This window comes from Jatropha curcas, chromosome 5 (assembly GCF_041381405.1).
Source record: "Jatropha curcas cultivar XTBG-Jc1 chromosome 5, XTBG_Jcur_1.0, whole genome shotgun sequence".
In the NCBI taxonomy this organism is placed as follows: Eukaryota; Viridiplantae; Streptophyta; class Magnoliopsida; order Malpighiales; family Euphorbiaceae; genus Jatropha; species Jatropha curcas.
In genome coordinates this window covers 1,929,672-1,949,454 of record NC_143155.1, presented here as the reverse complement: position 1 = coordinate 1,949,454, position 19,783 = coordinate 1,929,672, and the positions used below count along the sequence as shown (strand labels likewise).

Genomic DNA, 19,783 nt, shown 5'->3' with positions numbered 1-19,783 from the left:
TGTTTATAATTTTACATATTGATTCCTATGTGGGGTTGAGAACTTTAAGCAATTTATTTTTTGATTATATGCAAAGCTATAGTCCAAAATATTACGTGTTGTTGATAAAATTTTAGTTTAACTTTATTCGATGAAAATAATTGATATAGAGATCAAAATCATATATTTTATTGTGGCTATGCAGAGTAAGTATTGATTCATTATGTTAATGTTATATTATCTCCAAATTATAGAATATTTTTCTATTGTAAATGTAAATTTATAGTAATTTTATATAATTAATAATAAAATTATATTTTTTTTTATTAAAGCGAGAAACAAAAACATTATTTTCTTTTCAATTAAATATTACATACAAGACATGCTATAAAATTTCATTGTATATATAAAATGCAATATTAATTAATTATTGTATTTATTTTAATCTAAATAAAAATTTATACTTTAATATTATATAAATAATAAAATTAAACAAGCATGTAATGAGTAAAGTTAATGTGTAAGCACATAATAAAAGAACCAGTAGAGAATAAAATACATCGGTTGTAAGTTTTGAAAAAGCTATATGCCTCATATAGATTACACAATATTAATATTTTTATTTAATAATAATAATAATAATAATATTCATGCAATGCTGGCAGACTACTAGGGATGACGTATGCTATTAATTTAATCAACATGTCCCGTCTGCTTAATTAGATTTCCCTTTGGTCAGCAAAATGTTTACCACCTTATGAAAAGGGAAGTCATAATTCATTATTGCCTTGTGACCGACCACTCTTTCAATTATCTATATTATATTAGGAATGAGTATTTAAATTTTAATTTAAATTGATTTTTTTAGTTTCGTTCCGTTTGATTTATAGTTTTATACATTAATTTTAGTTTTTGATTTTTACTTAATATATAAATAATTTTAAAAATTAACCAAAAAAAAAAGTGCAATTCGATTTTGAACGTAATTTGATTTCAATTTTTTAGAAAAAGGGCAATTCAGTTTTCAATTTTGCCTTAAAAATGATATATAATTATATTCACAAACAAGTCAATTCAATATGGAACTTTGTAAATTTGAATTTTGCTCCACAAAAATACACTCAAATTCGAAATATTTTGATTTAGCTTTAATTAATTTTGACTTATTAAAATGAGTTTGTTAAACAAATTCGATTTCTGTACTTGACAAGAGTGAGCTTTTATCAAATCCATCCTTTGAGCGACTTGCTCGATTTCTTCACAACCCTAGCTATTATTATTAGTCAGGTTCCTAGCATAAAGCACCAGAAGCAGATATGGGCCGGCTTGTTGTACCTAAAGGATTCCATTTTGGTTTCAATTTCTGGGTTGGACTTTTTACCATTAACAGTTGCAGATTGCAACACTCGCCGATACAATACTCACTTCAAACAAAATCTGTTTTCTTCAGTATTATCATGGTTTGAGGTCCTCAAACATATAGCGGCATGCATGCACTGGCCCTTCTGGGCCACCGCCTGTTCTCTCGAGCAATTGATCGAACACTTTGTATCTCCTATATATCCGTTCATCTAATTCCTTGCAGTTTCAGCTTTCTCTGTACACAAGCAACAGATAAATTTACCGAAAAACTGAAACTAGAGTCAGAAGAACAACCCAAGTGTTTATCTTTGAGAATAGAGAAACTTCCAAGAGGCGAATTGGTTGGATCAGCTTTTCAAAGCTGGATGCGTGAAGGATTTCCCATTCATCGAGGTGACATTTTCCATGCTGTTAACCGCTTGAGGAAGCTCAAACTCAATAAACGCGCTCTTGAGGTATTTCTCTCTCTTAACATTTTGGCTTTTCCATTTCAATTCGGTAAGGTGTTTGTTAAAATGTTTAAATGAGTTGAAAAGAACAGTGGAAAAGGAAAAAGAAGAAAGAAGAAAATTTGAATTTGGAATTTTTTTTGTATTGGTTTTTATTTCAAAGAAAGAAAGCAGCAATTCAATCAAGTCATAACTTTTGGATGGTTTAGTTGTAGTTGAATTTGTCTTGGTAGATGGTGAAGAGATCTTATATTTCTACATATTGATATTTTTTATTGGTAATCAAACGAAAGGGTTTAATCAAACATAACTAGTAGTCTGTTTCTAGTATGCTGTAATGGGATGTGATATAACCCAATCAAAATGCATTCTTAGTGTGAGCATTGAACTAAGTCTATTAGCCAAAGATCATTAATTATCATCAATAATTTTTGTAGAAGTAGGTGTATGTTGTACTTTAATTACTAAAATGTATAATTTTGTTGAGATGTGACATTGCAATCTTGATTATATTTGAGAATATTGGGTCTTAAAATTGCATAGTCTATTGCCTTTGGCAGGTTATGGAATGGGTGATTAGGGAGAGACCTTACAGGCCAAGGGAACTTGACTACTCTTATCTATTGGAATTCACAACCAAACTTCATGGGATATCACATGGCGAAAAGCTCTTCACTTGTGTCCCGCCTGAATTCCAAAATGAGTTGCTATATAACAATCTTGTAATTGCTTGCTTGGAAAAAGGTGTAATAAGGCTTTCGCTTGATTACATGAAGAAAATGAGGGAATTGGGTCACCCCATTTCATATTTGATTTTCAATCGCCTTATAATCCTTCATTCCTCCCCTGGCCGTAGGAAAATGATCCCAAAAATCCTGGCACAAATGAAGGCTGATAAGGTGGCTCCTCATGTCTCCACGTACAACATTCTGATGAAAATTGAAGTTAATGAATACAACATTGAAGGGTTGCTGAAGGTATTTGGTGAAATGAAGAGATTCAATGTTGAGCCGAACGAGATATCTTTCTGCATATTAGCTACTGCGCATGCTGTTGCCAGAATGTATACTGTGGCCGAAGCATATGTTGAAGCTGTGGAGAAGTGCCGCACAGGAGATAACTGGTCAACTCTAGATGTTTTGATTATATTGTATGGATATTTGGGGAAGGTGAAAGATTTAGAGAGAACTTGGGGCATTGTGCAAGAACTCCCCCGTGTTAGGTTTAGAAGTTACATGTTGGCAATTGAAGCATTTGGTAGAATTGGGCAGCTCGGTCGAGCTGAAGAGCTTTGGTTAGAGATGAAGTCATTGAAAGAGTTGAAATCAACAGAGCAATTCAATTCCATGTTATCTGTGTACTGCAAATATGGGCTTATTAAAAAGGCAACTGCAATTTTCAGGGAAATGGAGATAAATGGATGCAAACCAAATGCCATTACTTTTCGACATCTTGCTTTGGGTTGTTTGAAGGCTGAACTAGTGGAGGAAGCCTTGAAAACTCTAGAAAAGGGGATGCAATTGAAAACAAGCAAGAAGGTAAGGAATTCGACCCCATGGTTGGAGACTACTCTTGCAATTATTGAAATTTTTGCAGAGAAAGGTGACATAGTTAATGTTGAGAAATTGTTTGATGAAACCAGCAAAGCAAGGTATACAAGACATACTTTTGTGTACAATACACTAATAAAAGCTTATGTGAAGGCCAAAACTTATGTTCCCGATCTCCTGAGAAGAATGATTTTAGGGGGTGCTAGGCCAGATGCTGAGACTTACAGCCTGATTAAACTCATTGAGCAGTATCGAACTTGATTTTGTACTAGAGTTTATATGTTGTATGTATTTTGATATTTTATTCATTTTTCTTAACAGAAAAATACTTTTCAAGATTATGAAAATAACATTATTTGTTTCTTAAATGGTCATTCCAAGTCTGAGATTTAGGCCAAAGTGAAATAAAGGATTCATTCTCCTTACTGTTCAAAATTTTTTGCCAAGCAAAAAATCCTAATTGATAAACAAATTGATAAGATCAGGTCCAGCATTTGATAAACACAGTAGCAAATACCAAATGCTAAAATGAACGAGACAATTTGGAAATAATCACCAATTTTACTTGCATACAGAATCTGAGAAGAGTACAGAATCTGAGAAGAGTCGATTCTATGGATGCAGAAAATATAAAACCTGCATTCAAGGAGAATTTCAAGTAGTGATGTAGATAAAACAGATTCTTTCTAGTAAACATCAATTGTTCGATTTTACAGTCCGACATATGATGAAAGTAACACGATAATCATTATATCTAACACCAAAAATTTTCCACGGTACGAACAGTTCAAGCTCCGGTCACAATTCAGGTGAGATAGTTGAGGAACGTTGCCGCAGTTGCAATGGCACCTCCGGTTATGGCATCTGTGACAATCTTGTCTTTGCCCTTGTTACTGGCAGCAGATATCAGTGCTCCGGTCAATGCACCACCGAGCATAGCATTCTTCTGCAATATATTCGGAGCAGAGAACATGAGATGATGCAAAATATACATTTGAAACTGAAATAATAAAGAGCTAAACAAATGCTTAAAATGACAACTGGATTCTTACAAACAAATCCTCACAAATTAAAAAGGAAAGAAAACTGATACTAGTGATGAAAGTATTTGAAGTTCTAACAAGTTGTAGCTGCATAGACAATAACACAAGTTAAATTATCAGAGACAGCATACCCAGTCTCGGGTGCCACGAATCCTCTCCATCCCGTATTCCATTCCGACATACACTCCAGCAACAGTTCCTGTAAGCACAATAAATTACATTCCTATTAATATAGGTTTCATGTTCTAGCAACACAAGCCAACAGAAAGGTCTAGTTGCTACTTGCTGCCAAGGAAAACACTATATTGAAAATATATTAATTTGAGGTTGTTAAAATTTTGCTTTTAAGATGAATTTCACATGTTCTAACTATCAAAGCAATTCAAATTGCTAAATATTTTCAAATTGTTTTTCCCAGTAGCATTTATAAAAAAAAACAGTTTCAACCTCACTGACATACAGACTCAATAGCATTTAAAATGGAAACAAACGTGATACATAACAAAGCACATTTCAATAGTTAGCCTATGCAAATATAACTCGTGCTTACCCCAATAAGCACCTTCTTTGCACATCTTTTTCAGCTGCAACCACAAACCATAGTACCTCCCATTAGTAAAAAAAATCAAGAATGCACCATTTCCCTTCATTACAGAAAGTTAAGATAATACTTTCAGAATAAATTTTTATTGCATTACACACTTCGATAAAAAAAAAAAAATAAATAAAAAAAAAAAAAAAAAAAAAAAAGATGCTCTGTGTATGGTTAGTTTTCTTTGACCTTCTAGAATCAAAACTCAAAATCAAAAGTATTGAATTGCAACAGAAAGGAAAACAGTTATGGAAGATGGAAATTAATCTATACTCCATTTCGAATGAACAAATAAGCAAGCAGAGCAAGAAGCGTAAAAAATTTCAGGAATTCCATAATTATCATCTAGCCAAATCTCATTTCTTGGATATTGGAGACAAATAACTATCTATATACAAAAGAATAACAGATAAAACGGGTAGTAGTAAGTAGCAGTTAAGCAAATCATCATAAATCAAGATCATGATGCTTTAACTCAGGTTTTCCTCAAATCCAAATTCAAAAAAAAAAAAAAAAAAAAAAAAAGGAACAAAATTATTATTTTTCATTCAATCCAATTGAAACGGAAATTCCCAAATGGGATTAGAAAAGCTTACAGTTTGCTCAAGATTGCGACGAGAAATGTTCCCTGCAAATACGAAATTGGTGTTTTAGTGGGGTTTAATTAATTTGCCTAAAGCATCTCATATCTGATCAGCTAACTCAAAAGGAAAAAGAAAATCCAAATCATTTTATGTATTCCTAGTTCACACGCAAACACAAAACAGAGAGAGAAACGACCTCGTTTAACGACATAATATGCATCCTCTGCAAGTGCTCTAGTAGCTGCAACCTGCAAAAGAATTACCAACACACAACCATAAATAACCGAAACAGCAAAACAGTGATTTTGTTATTTAAAGTAGAAAAGATAAAATGAAAGATACAGTTCCGATCTTCAAGAAACCATCGACAGTGAGATTGAGGAAGGGATTGCCCATGTCGATTGCCACATCAACTCTTGGGGTTGATAAAGAACCTGCAAATCTTTTACTTGGCATTTTCTCTTCTCTTTCTTTCTTTCTTTCTTTCTTTCTTCTTCTTCTCTTCTTTTTCTTCTCTCACTCACATATACTCTGTTATAGCAGAAGAGCGGTGAATTTTTCAGTCTTATTTTGTTTGTTTCTTGTTTATTTTATTATTTTCAACTTCGTGCGGATGACATTTGCATAATATTCAGTTCAGAACAGGAAAATAATAATCTTGCTCATTCACCTGTACGAGCCAAAATACGCCACCGTGTAAAGCCAGATCGAACTTTTCAAGGGACGGAGAATTAGCACTAGCTTTCGCCGTTGGTTGAGGTAGTGGACGTGACGTGATGCATGTGAGTGACTGACTTTTGTCATCTTCTAATCATTATTAATGGTATCATACTTTGAGTAATAAAAAACCAATTCCATAACGTTTGATGAAATTTCATATTAGTGTGGTTATCATTATTGGAAAATAACTTTCTAAATCTTTAGATATTTAAGGAACTAGAAAAAATCAGTCACCTTGTGAAACGAAAATCAAATCATTTGTAAAGAAAATATTTTTTTATTTAAAAAAAAGAAAATATTTTTATTTAAAAAAGATAATATTTTTTAAACATTGATATATTTATTATAATTTTATAAATATACATTTATTCATTTATTAATCAGAAGTAGTTAATACCGTGTTCATTTATTAATCACGATATTTGATACCATTAATCACACATCTTCATATGCCATCTCTACAGTCATTAACCATCGTCACCAATTATCAACAATTATCGTAATTTATCATTTTTATGTATTTTTTTATAATTTAACAATAAATTTTTAAAATATAATTTACCCTTTTTATCTATTAACTTCACGGAAAGTGAATTAGGCTGTTTGATTCAATTTATAAAATTTTAAAATAAATAAATTTCTGCTGGGTCATTCTCATCCCATGAGGCATAATCCTAAGCCGACCGTTAAAACTTAAACCATTAAACCAGTTAATGAACGACACCGTGCTAGAGACTGCAATTAAGTGCAGCTCCAAGTGCGAGATAGGTTTGTAATTTTTTTTTTTTTTTCCACGATCGCGCTTTGTTTTTTCTTTTGTATAAAATTTGTTCTGTTTTGCCTCCTTCATTTCATTTATTTTTCCTGTACTATTTCTGTATTTGTTATTTACTGGGTTGATCAATTCTGTTTATTGTTTATTGAGTAATTTGAATGTGGCGAAGAATTGTTATGGTTGAGGGAAATTTCTTAGTTTGCCTTGATGGGTTGTGTTTTCTTTCTTTTTGGTTTCTTCATATATGGCTTCACACACATTGCTTATACAGATTCTGTTGCAATTCTGGTTTGACTGATTCTGTTCTTGTGGAGCTAAAACATATTTAAGCTTTTCCAAGTTGTTCATGCAGTACAGGAAGGCGCATGTTCATACAGAGTAATTTTACCATTTCATTGGTCTAAAATATGGGGTTGAATGTTCTAATTTTAGCCTCCTTAATACGTATGTGTATGTGCAGTTTGAGGATAGTATAATTTTCTGGCTGAGAGATGCTTCAATGACTGTGCGGACAGCTTTATCCGCAAATCGCTTCAGAAGCAAGAGGAAACCTGTGTCATGAGATGCGCTGCAAAATACTTGAAGCACTCATTGCGCGTCAGCATGAGGTTTTCTGAGCTCAACAATAATCAGTAACTCAACAGCCAATACCATGTGATAATTACAACAGAAACTAAAGGGTTCAATTGTTTGCTACAACGATACAAGTGTTCTTTTGATAGAGTAAATTGGAATCATTAAAACATAATTCAGCCAATTTTCAATTGGGAAGAAAGCTTATTTTGAGTCTACAGTTTCTGCTTCAATGTTCTTTTGTAATAGTCGCTACAGAATTGCTATCTGACAATAAATGATTATTCTTTGTATTAACTATAACCAATCATTACCACAAGTAAATGAAATTTTACAAATGACAAATTACTCTTTTTTCATAAATAGGTAACATGTTGCATATACTCACATTTCTCATAACTGTTAATCTTCACTTGGGTGGAGATCCAAATCTTTCAAGTGAAAAATTAGCCTTCTTTCAACATTTAAATTTCATCTATAACACATTCAGATTCAGGGAAAAGAGAGAGAATCACTAGATAACAATCACATAAGCTTTAAGCATATTCAAAATTGCTGCTACTAGGGAAAGATCAAGCTGCCTTGAGAATCAATAACCAGCAATCAATTAAGTACATATCGAGATGAAAATGGTGCTTTCATACGAAAGATTGAAAAAAGCAATAATTTATACATTCATTACACACATCGTACGCAAACATTTGAACATTCACTCCTGATCTGTTTCTTTTTTTTTTTTTTTTTTTTTTTTTTTTAAAGGAAACTTGAGAGAAGTTCTCAAACATGCATAACATTCACTCCTGATCTGTTTCTTTTTTTTTTTTTTTTTTTTTTTTAAAGGAAACTTGAGAGAAGTTCTCAAACATGCATACGCAACCATGAAACCGAGTACTTCAGTTGGTGCAGTAATAGTTGCCTATAATACTGAACTGGATAGAATCACACCTTCTCTGGATCCCTGCAAAAACATCAAATTTAACAATAAGCTATCAAGTAATCCACTTCAAAAGCAGCAAGCAGTCTCATATAATAAAAGTCTAATTGCATTGAACCCAAGAAAGTAGGTTGAAGATATTTGCTAGGAATGTTTGAATCTGGGATGTTCATAGCCAGTTTAAGATGAATGAATCATATACTTGAAGTCGAATTTAGAGAACAATAAATTTTTAGGAATAGAAACTGACATGTTAACATTAAAAAAACAAAAAAAAAAAAAAAAAAAAAAAAAAAAAGAAGACTACCATAATAACAATTATGAGCATTTGAAGATTCAATAAAAGAAATAACCAAACTCAGGCTGTGCAATGGTTACCATTTGTCCATTTTCCAAACAGACTTACATAATCAATAAAAGAAATAGCCAAACTCAGGCTGTGACCATTTGTCCAGTTCCCAAACAGGCTCACAATAGACATTCAATTCAAGTATAAGCAGTCACTGATTTTGTCCCACTTATTGATGTCCACATGGTACAATTTTGTTTCATCGAGAAAACATAAGAAATAGAGCAAATAAATAACATAACCTAAGTCTCTTCATTTGAAGAGATAAAAAGGAATACATGGCACCAGAACACAAAGGTAATTTTAAGACCATCAGAGTATATTATACACAGGTAAAAAATTCAAACAGGGACCTAGATTGGTTACCTATACCACCAAGGGGTCACTCTTCATGATGGCGCTTCTTGCTCCTCTGCTCAGATCTCTTTGTACCCCTTCCAACCCGTGAGTCATCCGAGACACTCGCATCAGAATCAGATGGCGGTGCAGGCTTTCTGCTCTTCCTTCTGTGCCTTCTGCCAGAGTCATCAGATGCAGCAGAATCAGAATCAGAATCGTCAGAATATCTATGACTTCTCCTCCTCCTCTTCTCCTTCCTACTCTTCCTCTTGTAGCGCTGCCTCCGCTCTTCCTCTTCCTCAGAGGAGTCATCCCTCTTCCTCCTCTCCCTCTTCCTCCTCTTCTTTTTACCTTCATCCTCATCCTCTGAATCACTAGTCCCCCTCTTCTTGGTCCTCCTTTTCTTAGATCGTCCTCTTTTCTTTCTCTCTCCAGAATCAGAATCCGACGCATCTTCATCAGAATCATCCTTCTTCCTAGATAACCTCCCCTTACTAACACTCTTTTTCCCATATCTTTCAGCAATAATCCTCTCAATCTCTGAGTCCACCTCAGAATCCGAAGTGTCACTCTCATCCTCCTCTTCCTCACTTTCTTCCTTACTTACAACCCCTGCTTTTCCGTTTCCCTTTATCTTTTCCAACCCAGACAAAACTGCTGCCTGGATAGCATCTGTATCTTTCTCCTTATTATCATCTTTAACACTCAGAAAGTTTCTACACTGAAAAGCAAGATGCCCAACCCGGCCACATCTCTTGCAAGCACCACGAGCCTCATCAGCATTAGAACCAGTGATTCTAGCAAGAGCTAGAAGACCCTGGAAATTAACATATGAATTCTCAGGCTCAGGTTCAACATTAGAGGACTTTGGTTGGGTAGAAGTTTTCGAATCATCCTTATTGGGTGCATATGGATCATACCCAATTGCACTTTGCCAAATACCATGTGTCTGTAGGGCAGCACTACTATGCACCCTATTGTTCGCAGGCATGCGAACCCTTCCTGCTGTAGCCGGCATCTTGAGATTCAGCAATCAAACTGCAACTAAACAAACGAAAACCAAATTAGGGTTTTACCCCCCTCAATTTTCAATCAAAATTATAAAAAAATGAAACAAAAGATACAGATCGTTAAACTTTCAAATTAACCACTTGACTCTGATTCAGAAACAAACCCTAGATTCAAAACAAGTATGAATATAAGTAAATTAAAATCTACAAAATTTCAAAAAAAAAAAAGAGAGAAAAAAAAAAAGAGAGAGAAAAAGGATCTCAACTATTTAATCTAACTTTGATCCAGCAACATCGAACTTTAAAGAGAAGGAGAAAGAGTTTCTTTACCTGTTGATGCGGCAAATCTAAAAAATCAAGGAGCTAAAAGCGAAGCGAGAAGGAAAGGAAGAAAGGAAGCGAGGAGAGAAATATAGGAGAAGAGCAGTCTCCTACGATTATGAATTATATTTGCCTGATTGGTTAATATATTTTCAAAATTCAATTTCAAAAATCAAAAAAGAGAGTAGCCAGAACAGAAATTCGGTAGACAGTGAAATCCATACCTGGATCTGAATGGCTTTTAACTTAAGGCTGGCAAATAAACCACCGCTTTCCTCTTTTTGATTATCTTTTCATAACGACGCCGTGTCAAAGCTGTATTATCTTTTCCTTTCTCTTTTTCTTTTTTTATCTTTTTTTTTTATTTTTTGTAGTTATCAAGTAAAAGTACTCCCAAGAAAAATTTAACTGAGAAAACTTTCTTCTTTTCTCTAATAGAAAACTGAAACTATAAATGGCAAGGGATAGGAAAATTTATGAAAAATGACTTATCTAAATTTAAATCAAATTGAATTAAATAATTAATGTGATTTAAATTACATAATTAATGGAAATAATGGTTGGTTTGATCAAAGTTTTTATATAATTACATATATTGTTTCAATGAATCCCAATTTCATCGATTAAATACTTATTTTTCAATTTGTTCAATTTCTTCAAATCAATAAATCGGGTGGTAGATTTATTAGTTTTCTCACTTACGTGAGAATTGAGATGTCTCGAATTCGTATCCTCTCGACCACATGTGTTTTCACCAATTTTACGAGTTAAAGAAAATGCTACTTTTGTTATGTAGCCTGCAGTGTTATTTCGCTTCCATAAAAGTCTCCAATGAATTAAAAAAATTTATTCAATTTCTCCAAAAATTCACCTAATCCATAAAAACAACTTATAAATAGGTGATAGGGAAGCATAATCGGGTTACCTTGTCGATGGGAGCCGATGGAAATGCTTGAGGTGGCCGGAGGGGAGTCAAGGAGGCAGAATCGGGAATGATGAGAGAGAAGGTATTTTTTGCGATTTGGGTTCATTTCTTTTAGTTAGAGTTGATTTCTGGTTCGATTCAAGAAACATTTTAGTACTATTTTAATTCGTTTGCTCCAATTTGATTTGATTTAAATTTATTTTTTCATGAATTCTCTTCTTTTGGACTTTCTAGAATTTTCTTTTCCAATTAATTAATTAATTCTCACACAAAAATATTATTATTTGATAAATTGTTAATGAAATTCTCAAGTTGGCTTCGGCATTTCGATTCGAACTCAAATCTAATATGATTTCTATTTGGCTAAACACGGTTCAACAAAAATCAATATTCATGAAAAAATGTAAAATTTTGATTTAATTAATTAAATAAATTTTGAAAATAAAAATTGCGGGTATATAATAAATATATATAACTTTAGTGTTTATTCATTAAAATATTAAACAATAATACAAAGTTTAAAAGCAATTTTTATATAATATTATTTATTATATAGTATTATGTTATAGACAGAATTACCCTTACCTTATTATGTACATTTTATGTAATTATTAGGAAAAAGAAAAAGAAAAAATTTAAATCCGTCTATGCTTAGGAGGATTATAATTTATAATAATTACCTAAAACCTAGGTTTATTTGCATTAAGTAAATTCCAATTCCGAATAGGATACTGTAACGCTGAAACCTTGTGTATATATATAGTCTCTCCACTAAAGTAATAATAATAATAATAATAGTAATATCTCCTCTAATACTCAAATTCCGATGGACCCCATACTTATTGTCTTACCATGTATCTTTTTAGTTTTCTTTTTAACGATGTTATGTGCAAGAAGATTACAACAACAACAACTTAATCGAGGCGGAGGCAGCGGCGGCATGGAGCAACAACCACCGCAGCAATCGATTGTAGTTATATTTCCGAGTAATACAGCAATCCGAATTGAGGATCAATGTTCAATTTGCTTGGAGGAATATAAAGATGGAGACCAATGTAAAGTTCTTCCAATATGCAACCATTCATACCATAATTCTTGTATTAGTGAATGGTTTCTTATAGATAAACATTGCCCACTCTGTCGCGAGTCGGTTCGAGGCGGGTCGGTTGAAGATGCAGTACCTGCTACTGATAATTTGAATCAAGTATGATATAATTTCTTTTAAAATTGTTTTGGTGAATCCAAAGTCTATGTGCACTCTTTCTCCTCATACGTTGTCGTTCTGGAGCTATATACATTGACAATATCAACCTTTTTCAAATGCTTTTCCCTTTTGGAAAGTCTTGATTTGTTAATCAGACCTTTTTCAAGTTTAGCTTAATTTTTCTTTATTTTTACATCTACTGAAAATTTGTTTAACGTATTTGTGTTATATATTAGTACCGTCATATGGAGTAAATTAATAGCAATACTTGTCAATCAGTCCAATGGGCTTCTTCTTGGGTCGGCCCATAACAAGTCTGATCCTTCATGCAATGCTTAAGAAAAAGTAGGCCCATGATAAATCTCTTGCGAGTACCGTGAGCCTCATCAGCATTAGAACCAGTGATTCTAGCAAGAGCTGGAAGACTCTGGAAATTAATATATGAATTCAGGCTCAGGTTCAATTTTTTTAAAAAAGAAAAAATTGAATAAACCTCTAACTATTTAATAATTCGCATAAAATTAAAGGCGAATAAAATCGAACTTTGAGAGGAGAAGGAGAAAAAATTTCTTTACCGATTGATCCAGACAATCTTAAAATTTAACGAGCCAAGTATGAGAAGGTAACGAAGCAAAGAGAAAAACATAGGAGAAGAGTGGCCTTTTGTGATTATGAATTATCTTTAAGTGATTAGCTTGTATATTTTAATAACTCAATTTTAAAAATTAAAAATAAAGAGGCGAGAATAGAAAGTAGATGGATAATGGAATTTCGTACCCGTTTTTGGATTAATTTTCTATACCACTCTGTTGGACTTATTAGATTGATAAAAATCACTTATTTATTAAATTAATAAAAATCATTTGTCATCCTCACATAACTGACAAGAGAAAGCAGAATACAACTGATCGACTATTATTTTTAAATAATTGTAAATAACATGTTGATATATAAATATCTATACTATATATAAATATAAAAATAGAAAAACAATTACTATATTTTTGATATCGCTTTTAATGAAATTTAGAATATCTTACAGTAATTTTAGTCTTAATCAATTAGAAAATTACATTTTATTAGTTGATTGAATAAAATTTATTAAATTATTTTTAAATAAATATGTATAAATAATTTATTTTTTCATAAAAATATATAATAATGTCACATTTGAAAATTTTATATTTTATTTACTTTATTTGTTAAATACTTTTTATTATACCTTAAAATATTTTATTTATGAGATAAAAAAAGAAAGAAATATATATTTTTATATTTTTTTATGCTTATGTAAATTAATTGGATATATATTTTTAAAAATAAAATTTCAATATATATATATATATATATATATATATATATATTTTATTATAGATTGAATTTATAAGTAATCAAAGAAACTCAACAGAATTTAGAAAAGTATCTGAAAATTAATATTTCATTAAAAATAAATTAAAATTATTTAAAGAAAATTAATTTATTTTTAAAAATAATATCAATTTTTACTTAAAAATTAACTTTTCCTGTGAAGATAATCTAAACATTACATTTTAATTTTGCAATATTAATATTTCTTATTCCTAGAAAAATATTATGATATATTATATTTTTTACAAATCAATTCTCAAATTTTCAAATGTATGTATGTGTAAGTGTAAGAGAAGTGATTTTGACTCTTAAATCTAAGAACACAGTCCAATATTTTTATATACAATTTGATGGAGAGTTTTATTGATTTTTTTCTAATTTAAAATACAAAAAGAAATTGTAAAAAGTTTAATAATAATAATTTATATTGCAGTAAATAATCCTAGTCTACCTCAAGACATCTAAGTTTAAATATAATACAAAGACTAACATGAAAAGTTAAATTAAAAAAAAAAAAAAAAAAAAAAAAAAAAAAAAAAAGAAGAAGAAGAAGAAGAAGAAGAAGAAGAAGAAGAAGAAGAAGAAAGCATTCACTAAATTAGATCCTGAAATTAACAACCGATAAATACAACAAGAGCAAAAATCATAATAACAGTAACAATAATAATAGAATTAAATCGAAACCCTAGACCATCACCACTAACACAGATAATTTATGATAAATCATTATAAGATAAAAAGAAGATGTACATGTACAAATATGAAGCTACTAACCACTACAAGCATCTCTTTAACACCGCAAGTTAATCTCATCGACCCTCCCGCCACCGACCTCTCTTCCATCTTTTGCCCATCGAATGGATAATTACACGCCTCGTAACCTGCCACCACCCACCGCGTCTTTTTGGTTAGAATATCTGAAAATATCGTGACCAAGCAAATACTAAAATAAAAAAAAAATACAAGAACTTTTTAAAATTTCCTTAATTTAAACTTTTATCTCCAATAGGAATTTAAAAACTAATAATATTAATTTCAAAAAATCTTTAACATTTAAATTTATATTATTATAATTTTTAAAAAAACAAAAAAGTAATAACGTACTTGGATTGACGGTGGTGAGAACTCCGGAGCCGTTAAAATCACAATTATAATCGTGGCGACCAAAAGTCTGATAGTAAGCATTCATTGCGTACGATGCATGTGACCGTACCGTATTCGGGTCAAAGCAGGGACCACCTGCTTGTATGGCTCTGCAATCAACTCTATTGCTGCACACGTAGTCTATATTTTTCTGTAACGCCTCATCTCCAGCGTCCGATTTTGGCACGCACCACCTTCTGTCCAAACTTGAAGACGGTGCCGCGGCTGTTGTAGCAGCTGTGGGACCATGCGCCTGTTTATTCAAAAACTTGGACGGTTATGATTGCATTTTTTACAATAGAAATCTACAAAAGCAATTTTGCGTTGATCGATACGTCTTGTCGGGAATATCTTTTTAAGAAAATACGGAAGAGGCGGGAATTAATTTAAGGAAAAAAAAAGAAATAACACGTTTATGACGGAAATGCCCCTCAAGTTAATAATACCATAAAATGGTAAAGAGGAATAAATAGCGAACTCAGTGCTATCTAATTTAGTCGTTACACATTTGAACAATTGTCTCCCACTACGCAAAAGTTCTAAAATGCTGACAGTGTCAGAGCTCGGAATCCAAAACGTAGAGAACTGGGTAAAGGCAAACATGACATCAAAACACCATCAAAGATGAAACACTGAAACACTTCAAAAGATGGAAGGTCCAAATCATATAAATACTCGAGCTTAATATAGTCTCGTAGACACGGAATTATAACCCATGTCTCGTCAATTTACCGCGAGCAGTAGAGTACTCACTGCTCTCTATTATGTGAAAATTAGAGGTAGACACGGAATTAGAACCCGTGTCTCGTCAATTTACCGCGAGCAGTAGAGTACTCACCGCTCTCTATTATGTGAAAATTAGAGGTAACAGTAAATGCCAAAAATTTATTAAAAAAAAAATAGAAACGAGAAAATGACAAAAGTACCTGCCCATTCCGTAAAACGCCGACGTCGTAAACCGGAGAGAGATCCGGCTTGAACAACCCGAAATTTCGCTCCGAAATAGTCGGTTTCAGATTCTCATTGAACAAAGCGAAAAGATAAGTCTCGAACGTTCTATTTGGCATCAACGGCGTTCCTTTCCCAGAGTTCACATGCTTCACGAGGTTTGCGTTATACGACACTGCATTCTCCAAGCTTACACCGGGTTGATTCGGATCACCCACCGATGGCCAACCCGTTTCGGCCACCACAATGTCCACGTCCTCATATCCTAACTTTTTCATCGCCGAGAAGATTGCATCAAGCTGGGCGTCAAACATGTTTGTGTAATTCTTCCCCGTAGCCGCATCAAAAACGCCACCGTTTGGCTTAAACAACGCGTAGTTTAACGTCTCTGCTTTGAAACCAAAGAACGGATATGGATTAACCATAAAAGGAGACTTCGTCTGGCGATGAAATTCGAGAATCGGAGCGAAAATCCTCGTATCATAGCCTTTTCGAAACCGACCGGTACTTGGCGGCTCAGATGAGGATAATATACCTAAAGAGTGAGGAGTGGAGACTTGAATATTAGTGATGTTAGCGAGCTCAAGAGCAGATTTGAGAGCTTTCATGGCCGGTAAAGTGTGAGCTATTAGCGATTTATCGGAAGTGGCGAGGATCTCGTTGCCTACGGCTATGTATTTAATGATTGTTTTAGGGTGATATGGTAAAATGTTTGCAGCGATCCATGCTTTGGCAGCAGGAAGCTTGGCGAGGGAAGGGATATCTCCGTTTCCGACGGTGACGGTTACTGAAATTCCAGTGTTGGCGAAGGCACGGAGGATATCTGGGTTGGCGTCGAAGATCTTGATACGGTCTATGGTGGTTTTGGTTTTCAGGAAATTGGCAACTTGAGATGGCGTAGGAAGGTTGTCGGCAACGGTGCCATAGTTTACGCCGATGGAGTAAGCGGCGGTGGAGGAGCGGAGGAAGAGCTGGAAAGCAAGGAGAAGCAAAAGAAAGGGAATGGGTTTTGCCATTTTCTTTGTGATGAACTGGAAGAGCAGCCTGTGAAGTTGCGCAAAAGGCAGAGGGAGTTTGGTGGGGCTGAAGAAGACTAATGTGATGTGGGGCCTAGTCAATAGAAGTGGTGATCTTGTGGTTGTGTCAAACTGTGGAGTGGAAGTCTGCTATAGACAACGATATAAATCAAAAGAAGTAATTTCTTATTTTTGGGAATGTATTTAATTTACCAGAAAAAATAGAATGGTTATATTAATAATGTAAAGACAAAAAAAAAAATTTCAATCTTTCGACCTTTCAACCATTGCCAAATGTTAATTTCTCCAATCCAAAGAAAAAATAGAGAGAATGTGAAGGGAAATATCATAGTTAAATAAAATTACTTTAAACAAGTAGAATCTTTTTCCAAGGGAGTCGCTGAAAATGTCGGGTGGGATTACTAAAATTTGATAGTTTAGGATTAGAATAGGAGCGTTGTGAGACATAAGATTTTAATGATTTTAGAATGTTTTAAAAATTGTGCTCATGGCATATTAACTGTTTTGACTTGATTTTCTATTGATTGAAATTATTTATAAATAAATATAAAAATATAAATATTAAAACATAATAATCAATAATATAACAAAAAAATAATACTCCACTAAATAAAAAATGGTCATTTACGAGGTAAAAAATTTGACGTTAATTATGAGAAATGGATAGATTTTTGTTGTGATTTATCTTTTATTTATAAGTCATTAAATTATATTTATGGGAATAAATCAACATAGTATATTTGACTTTCAAAATAAACGTTCAACTACTGCAATGTTGGGCGCAAAATAGAAAAATGTTTGGCTAAAAATAAGTAAACACTTAAAAAAAGAAATAAAAGTCGTGATTCTCACAATTTATTGGTAAAAAACACCTCAAAAAACAAATCTTGTTTATTACTCATCTAACGGATTATGACATTAGATCCTAAGGATCTAGTAGGTAATATCATTTTTTTTTCCAATTGCAATAAGGTTATAGATTGGTGGAATTTATTAGCCACCAAATTTAAAATTACATTCTTTCCATTATAAATAAATATTTATTATATTTATTTATTTTAAGGAAAAAGGAACATTCAATAAAAACCTTAGCCATTTCTCTCTCTCTTGACTCTTTCTTTTTTACATTTTACTAGATTTTATTTCTAAACGATTGCCGATCATCTTCTTTGATTGGCAATGGTTTCTTTTCGTCCATTTCTATCATTTTTTTTATTTTATTTCGTTTTCTTTCTAATAATTTTTAAATTTATGATCGTTTGAAATAAAATTTGGATTTAGTCTCTCATATATCTAATAGTTGATAGATCTTGAGTATTTTCGATATCCTCTTACTAAGGTTATTAATTTCTCTCCTTTCATAGGATTGTTCCTCGTTATTGATGAGCTTCTATGTGAATCTTCTATTTCTTTGGCAGTTCAAAATATAAGATGGATTATTAGTTGTTTGTGGTTGGAGACTTCAGATCTTCAGATAAATTTCTTTTATCAATGGATCTTGCTAGTGCAACATGTTCCTCTATTAAAGTTTCGTGTATTAAATGCTTCTGTGTGTGTTAGTTGTAATGAGTTTCTGTAAAAATAATGTTTAGGAAAATATTGGAGAATGTTACTTTTGTCGTCCTATTTGAAAATGGATCAGCTTTTATCCGGAAGATTAATCTCTCCTATCAAGACTAAGAATATCTCTAAACATAAGATTTCAATTTTCTATATTTTTATTTCTTATTCCTATAGAAATATTATTCAACTTATATTCATTATTAATGAATCGTTAAATTCTTAAAAAATATATATTTATTTTAATATAATTTTAAATATAACGACTTAAATTGTCATTTTTATATAAGGTGAACTTTATAATAAAAAAAATCATTGAGTTATTGAAAGCTAATATCTATTATCTTACTATCATATTTTGCGAATTAATCTTAACAAGAATGCAACTAACTACATCCACTAATCCATTAAAAACTTCATGATTTTTATAATTCTATATTATTTTAAAAAATTTAAACGATTAATGCCCTAATTTAAAAAATTGTTTGCAATTACACCCTATCAGTTAATATATATATATATATATATATATATATATATATATATATATATATATATATATATATATATATATATATATATATATATATTATATTTTTTGATATGGCTAAATTAAAAGGTATTTCTATTTTTAATTCTGATAATAGAAAACCATATATTATTAATAATTTCTTTTTGAAATTTCAAAATCTAATTAGAAAATAAAAATTTAAAGTCAAGAACTCTCTTGCAAATCCATCATATTAAAGTCACTAATTTGGCATCAACAACTCCTCTGTTGTGATTACCACTGTTATTACAACAAAAATGGCAAATGATAACTTCTTTCTAATATTTCTAATCTATTTTATATTTTCAATGATTTTTAAGAAATTTCTAGTAATGGTTTTTAATTTTTTGTTCCCTATGAAAAATAGCTAAGAGCGAACTCTTGGTGCACTTCCTGGGAAAAATTCAATTACACTCCTGAATTTTGTTAAAAAGTTCCATCGAATACGTATATGATGGCCAAAATATG

The 19,783-nt window shown here is 31.9% G+C and overlaps 4 protein-coding genes across 7 annotated transcripts; 1 reads left to right on the top strand and 3 right to left on the bottom strand.

Moving 5' to 3' along the window:
* Window positions 1–1,237: 1,237 nt before the first annotated feature.
* LOC105637159 (Tetratricopeptide repeat (TPR)-like superfamily protein) lies at window positions 1,238–3,692 on the top strand. Its single transcript, XM_012220571.4, has 2 exons — window positions 1,238–1,796; window positions 2,351–3,692. Exons 1-2 carry the CDS (start codon window positions 1,467–1,469, stop codon window positions 3,599–3,601), a joined length of 1,581 nt encoding a protein of 526 aa, XP_012075961.1. The 5' UTR covers window positions 1,238–1,466; the 3' UTR covers window positions 3,602–3,692.
* Window positions 3,693–3,959: 267 nt separating this feature from the next.
* OEP16-1 (outer plastid envelope protein 16-1) lies at window positions 3,960–6,185 on the bottom strand. Of its 2 annotated transcripts, none has more exons than XM_020680550.3 (6): window positions 5,902–6,185; window positions 5,756–5,807; window positions 5,572–5,603; window positions 4,934–5,027; window positions 4,515–4,582; window positions 3,960–4,286 (listed from the first exon to the last, which is right to left on the bottom strand). In XM_020680550.3, the coding sequence occupies exons 1-6, from the start codon at window positions 6,013–6,015 to the stop codon at window positions 4,146–4,148; spliced, it is 501 nt and encodes a 166-aa protein (XP_020536209.1). In that variant the 5' UTR covers window positions 6,016–6,185; the 3' UTR covers window positions 3,960–4,145. The 2 variants fall into 2 exon arrangements, with proteins under 2 accessions (XP_020536209.1, XP_012075960.1); XM_012220570.4 differs by having other exon boundaries at window positions 4,934–4,967; window positions 5,902–6,172.
* Window positions 6,186–8,251: 2,066 nt separating this feature from the next.
* Window positions 8,252–10,824, bottom strand: CXIP4 (CAX interacting protein 4). 2 transcript variants are annotated; one of them, XM_012220569.4, is made up of 3 exons: window positions 10,590–10,824; window positions 9,277–10,293; window positions 8,252–8,585 (listed from the first exon to the last, which is right to left on the bottom strand). In XM_012220569.4, exon 2 carries the CDS (start codon window positions 10,265–10,267, stop codon window positions 9,293–9,295), a length of 975 nt encoding a protein of 324 aa, XP_012075959.1. In that variant the 5' UTR covers window positions 10,268–10,293; window positions 10,590–10,824; the 3' UTR covers window positions 8,252–8,585; window positions 9,277–9,292. The 2 variants fall into 2 exon arrangements, with proteins under 2 accessions (XP_012075959.1, XP_020536172.1); XM_020680513.3 differs by having other exon boundaries at window positions 9,277–10,287.
* A 3,842-nt stretch (window positions 10,825–14,666) lies between these two features.
* On the bottom strand, window positions 14,667–17,315 carry LOC105637156 (Glycosyl hydrolase superfamily protein). Of its 2 annotated transcripts, none has more exons than XM_012220567.4 (3): window positions 16,147–17,315; window positions 15,182–15,473; window positions 14,667–14,994 (listed from the first exon to the last, which is right to left on the bottom strand). In XM_012220567.4, the coding sequence occupies exons 1-3, from the start codon at window positions 17,182–17,184 to the stop codon at window positions 14,804–14,806; spliced, it is 1,521 nt and encodes a 506-aa protein (XP_012075957.1). In that variant the 5' UTR covers window positions 17,185–17,315; the 3' UTR covers window positions 14,667–14,803. The 2 variants fall into 2 exon arrangements, with proteins under 2 accessions (XP_012075957.1, XP_012075958.1); XM_012220568.4 differs by having other exon boundaries at window positions 14,667–14,958.
* Between the last annotated feature and the right edge of the window lie 2,468 nt (window positions 17,316–19,783).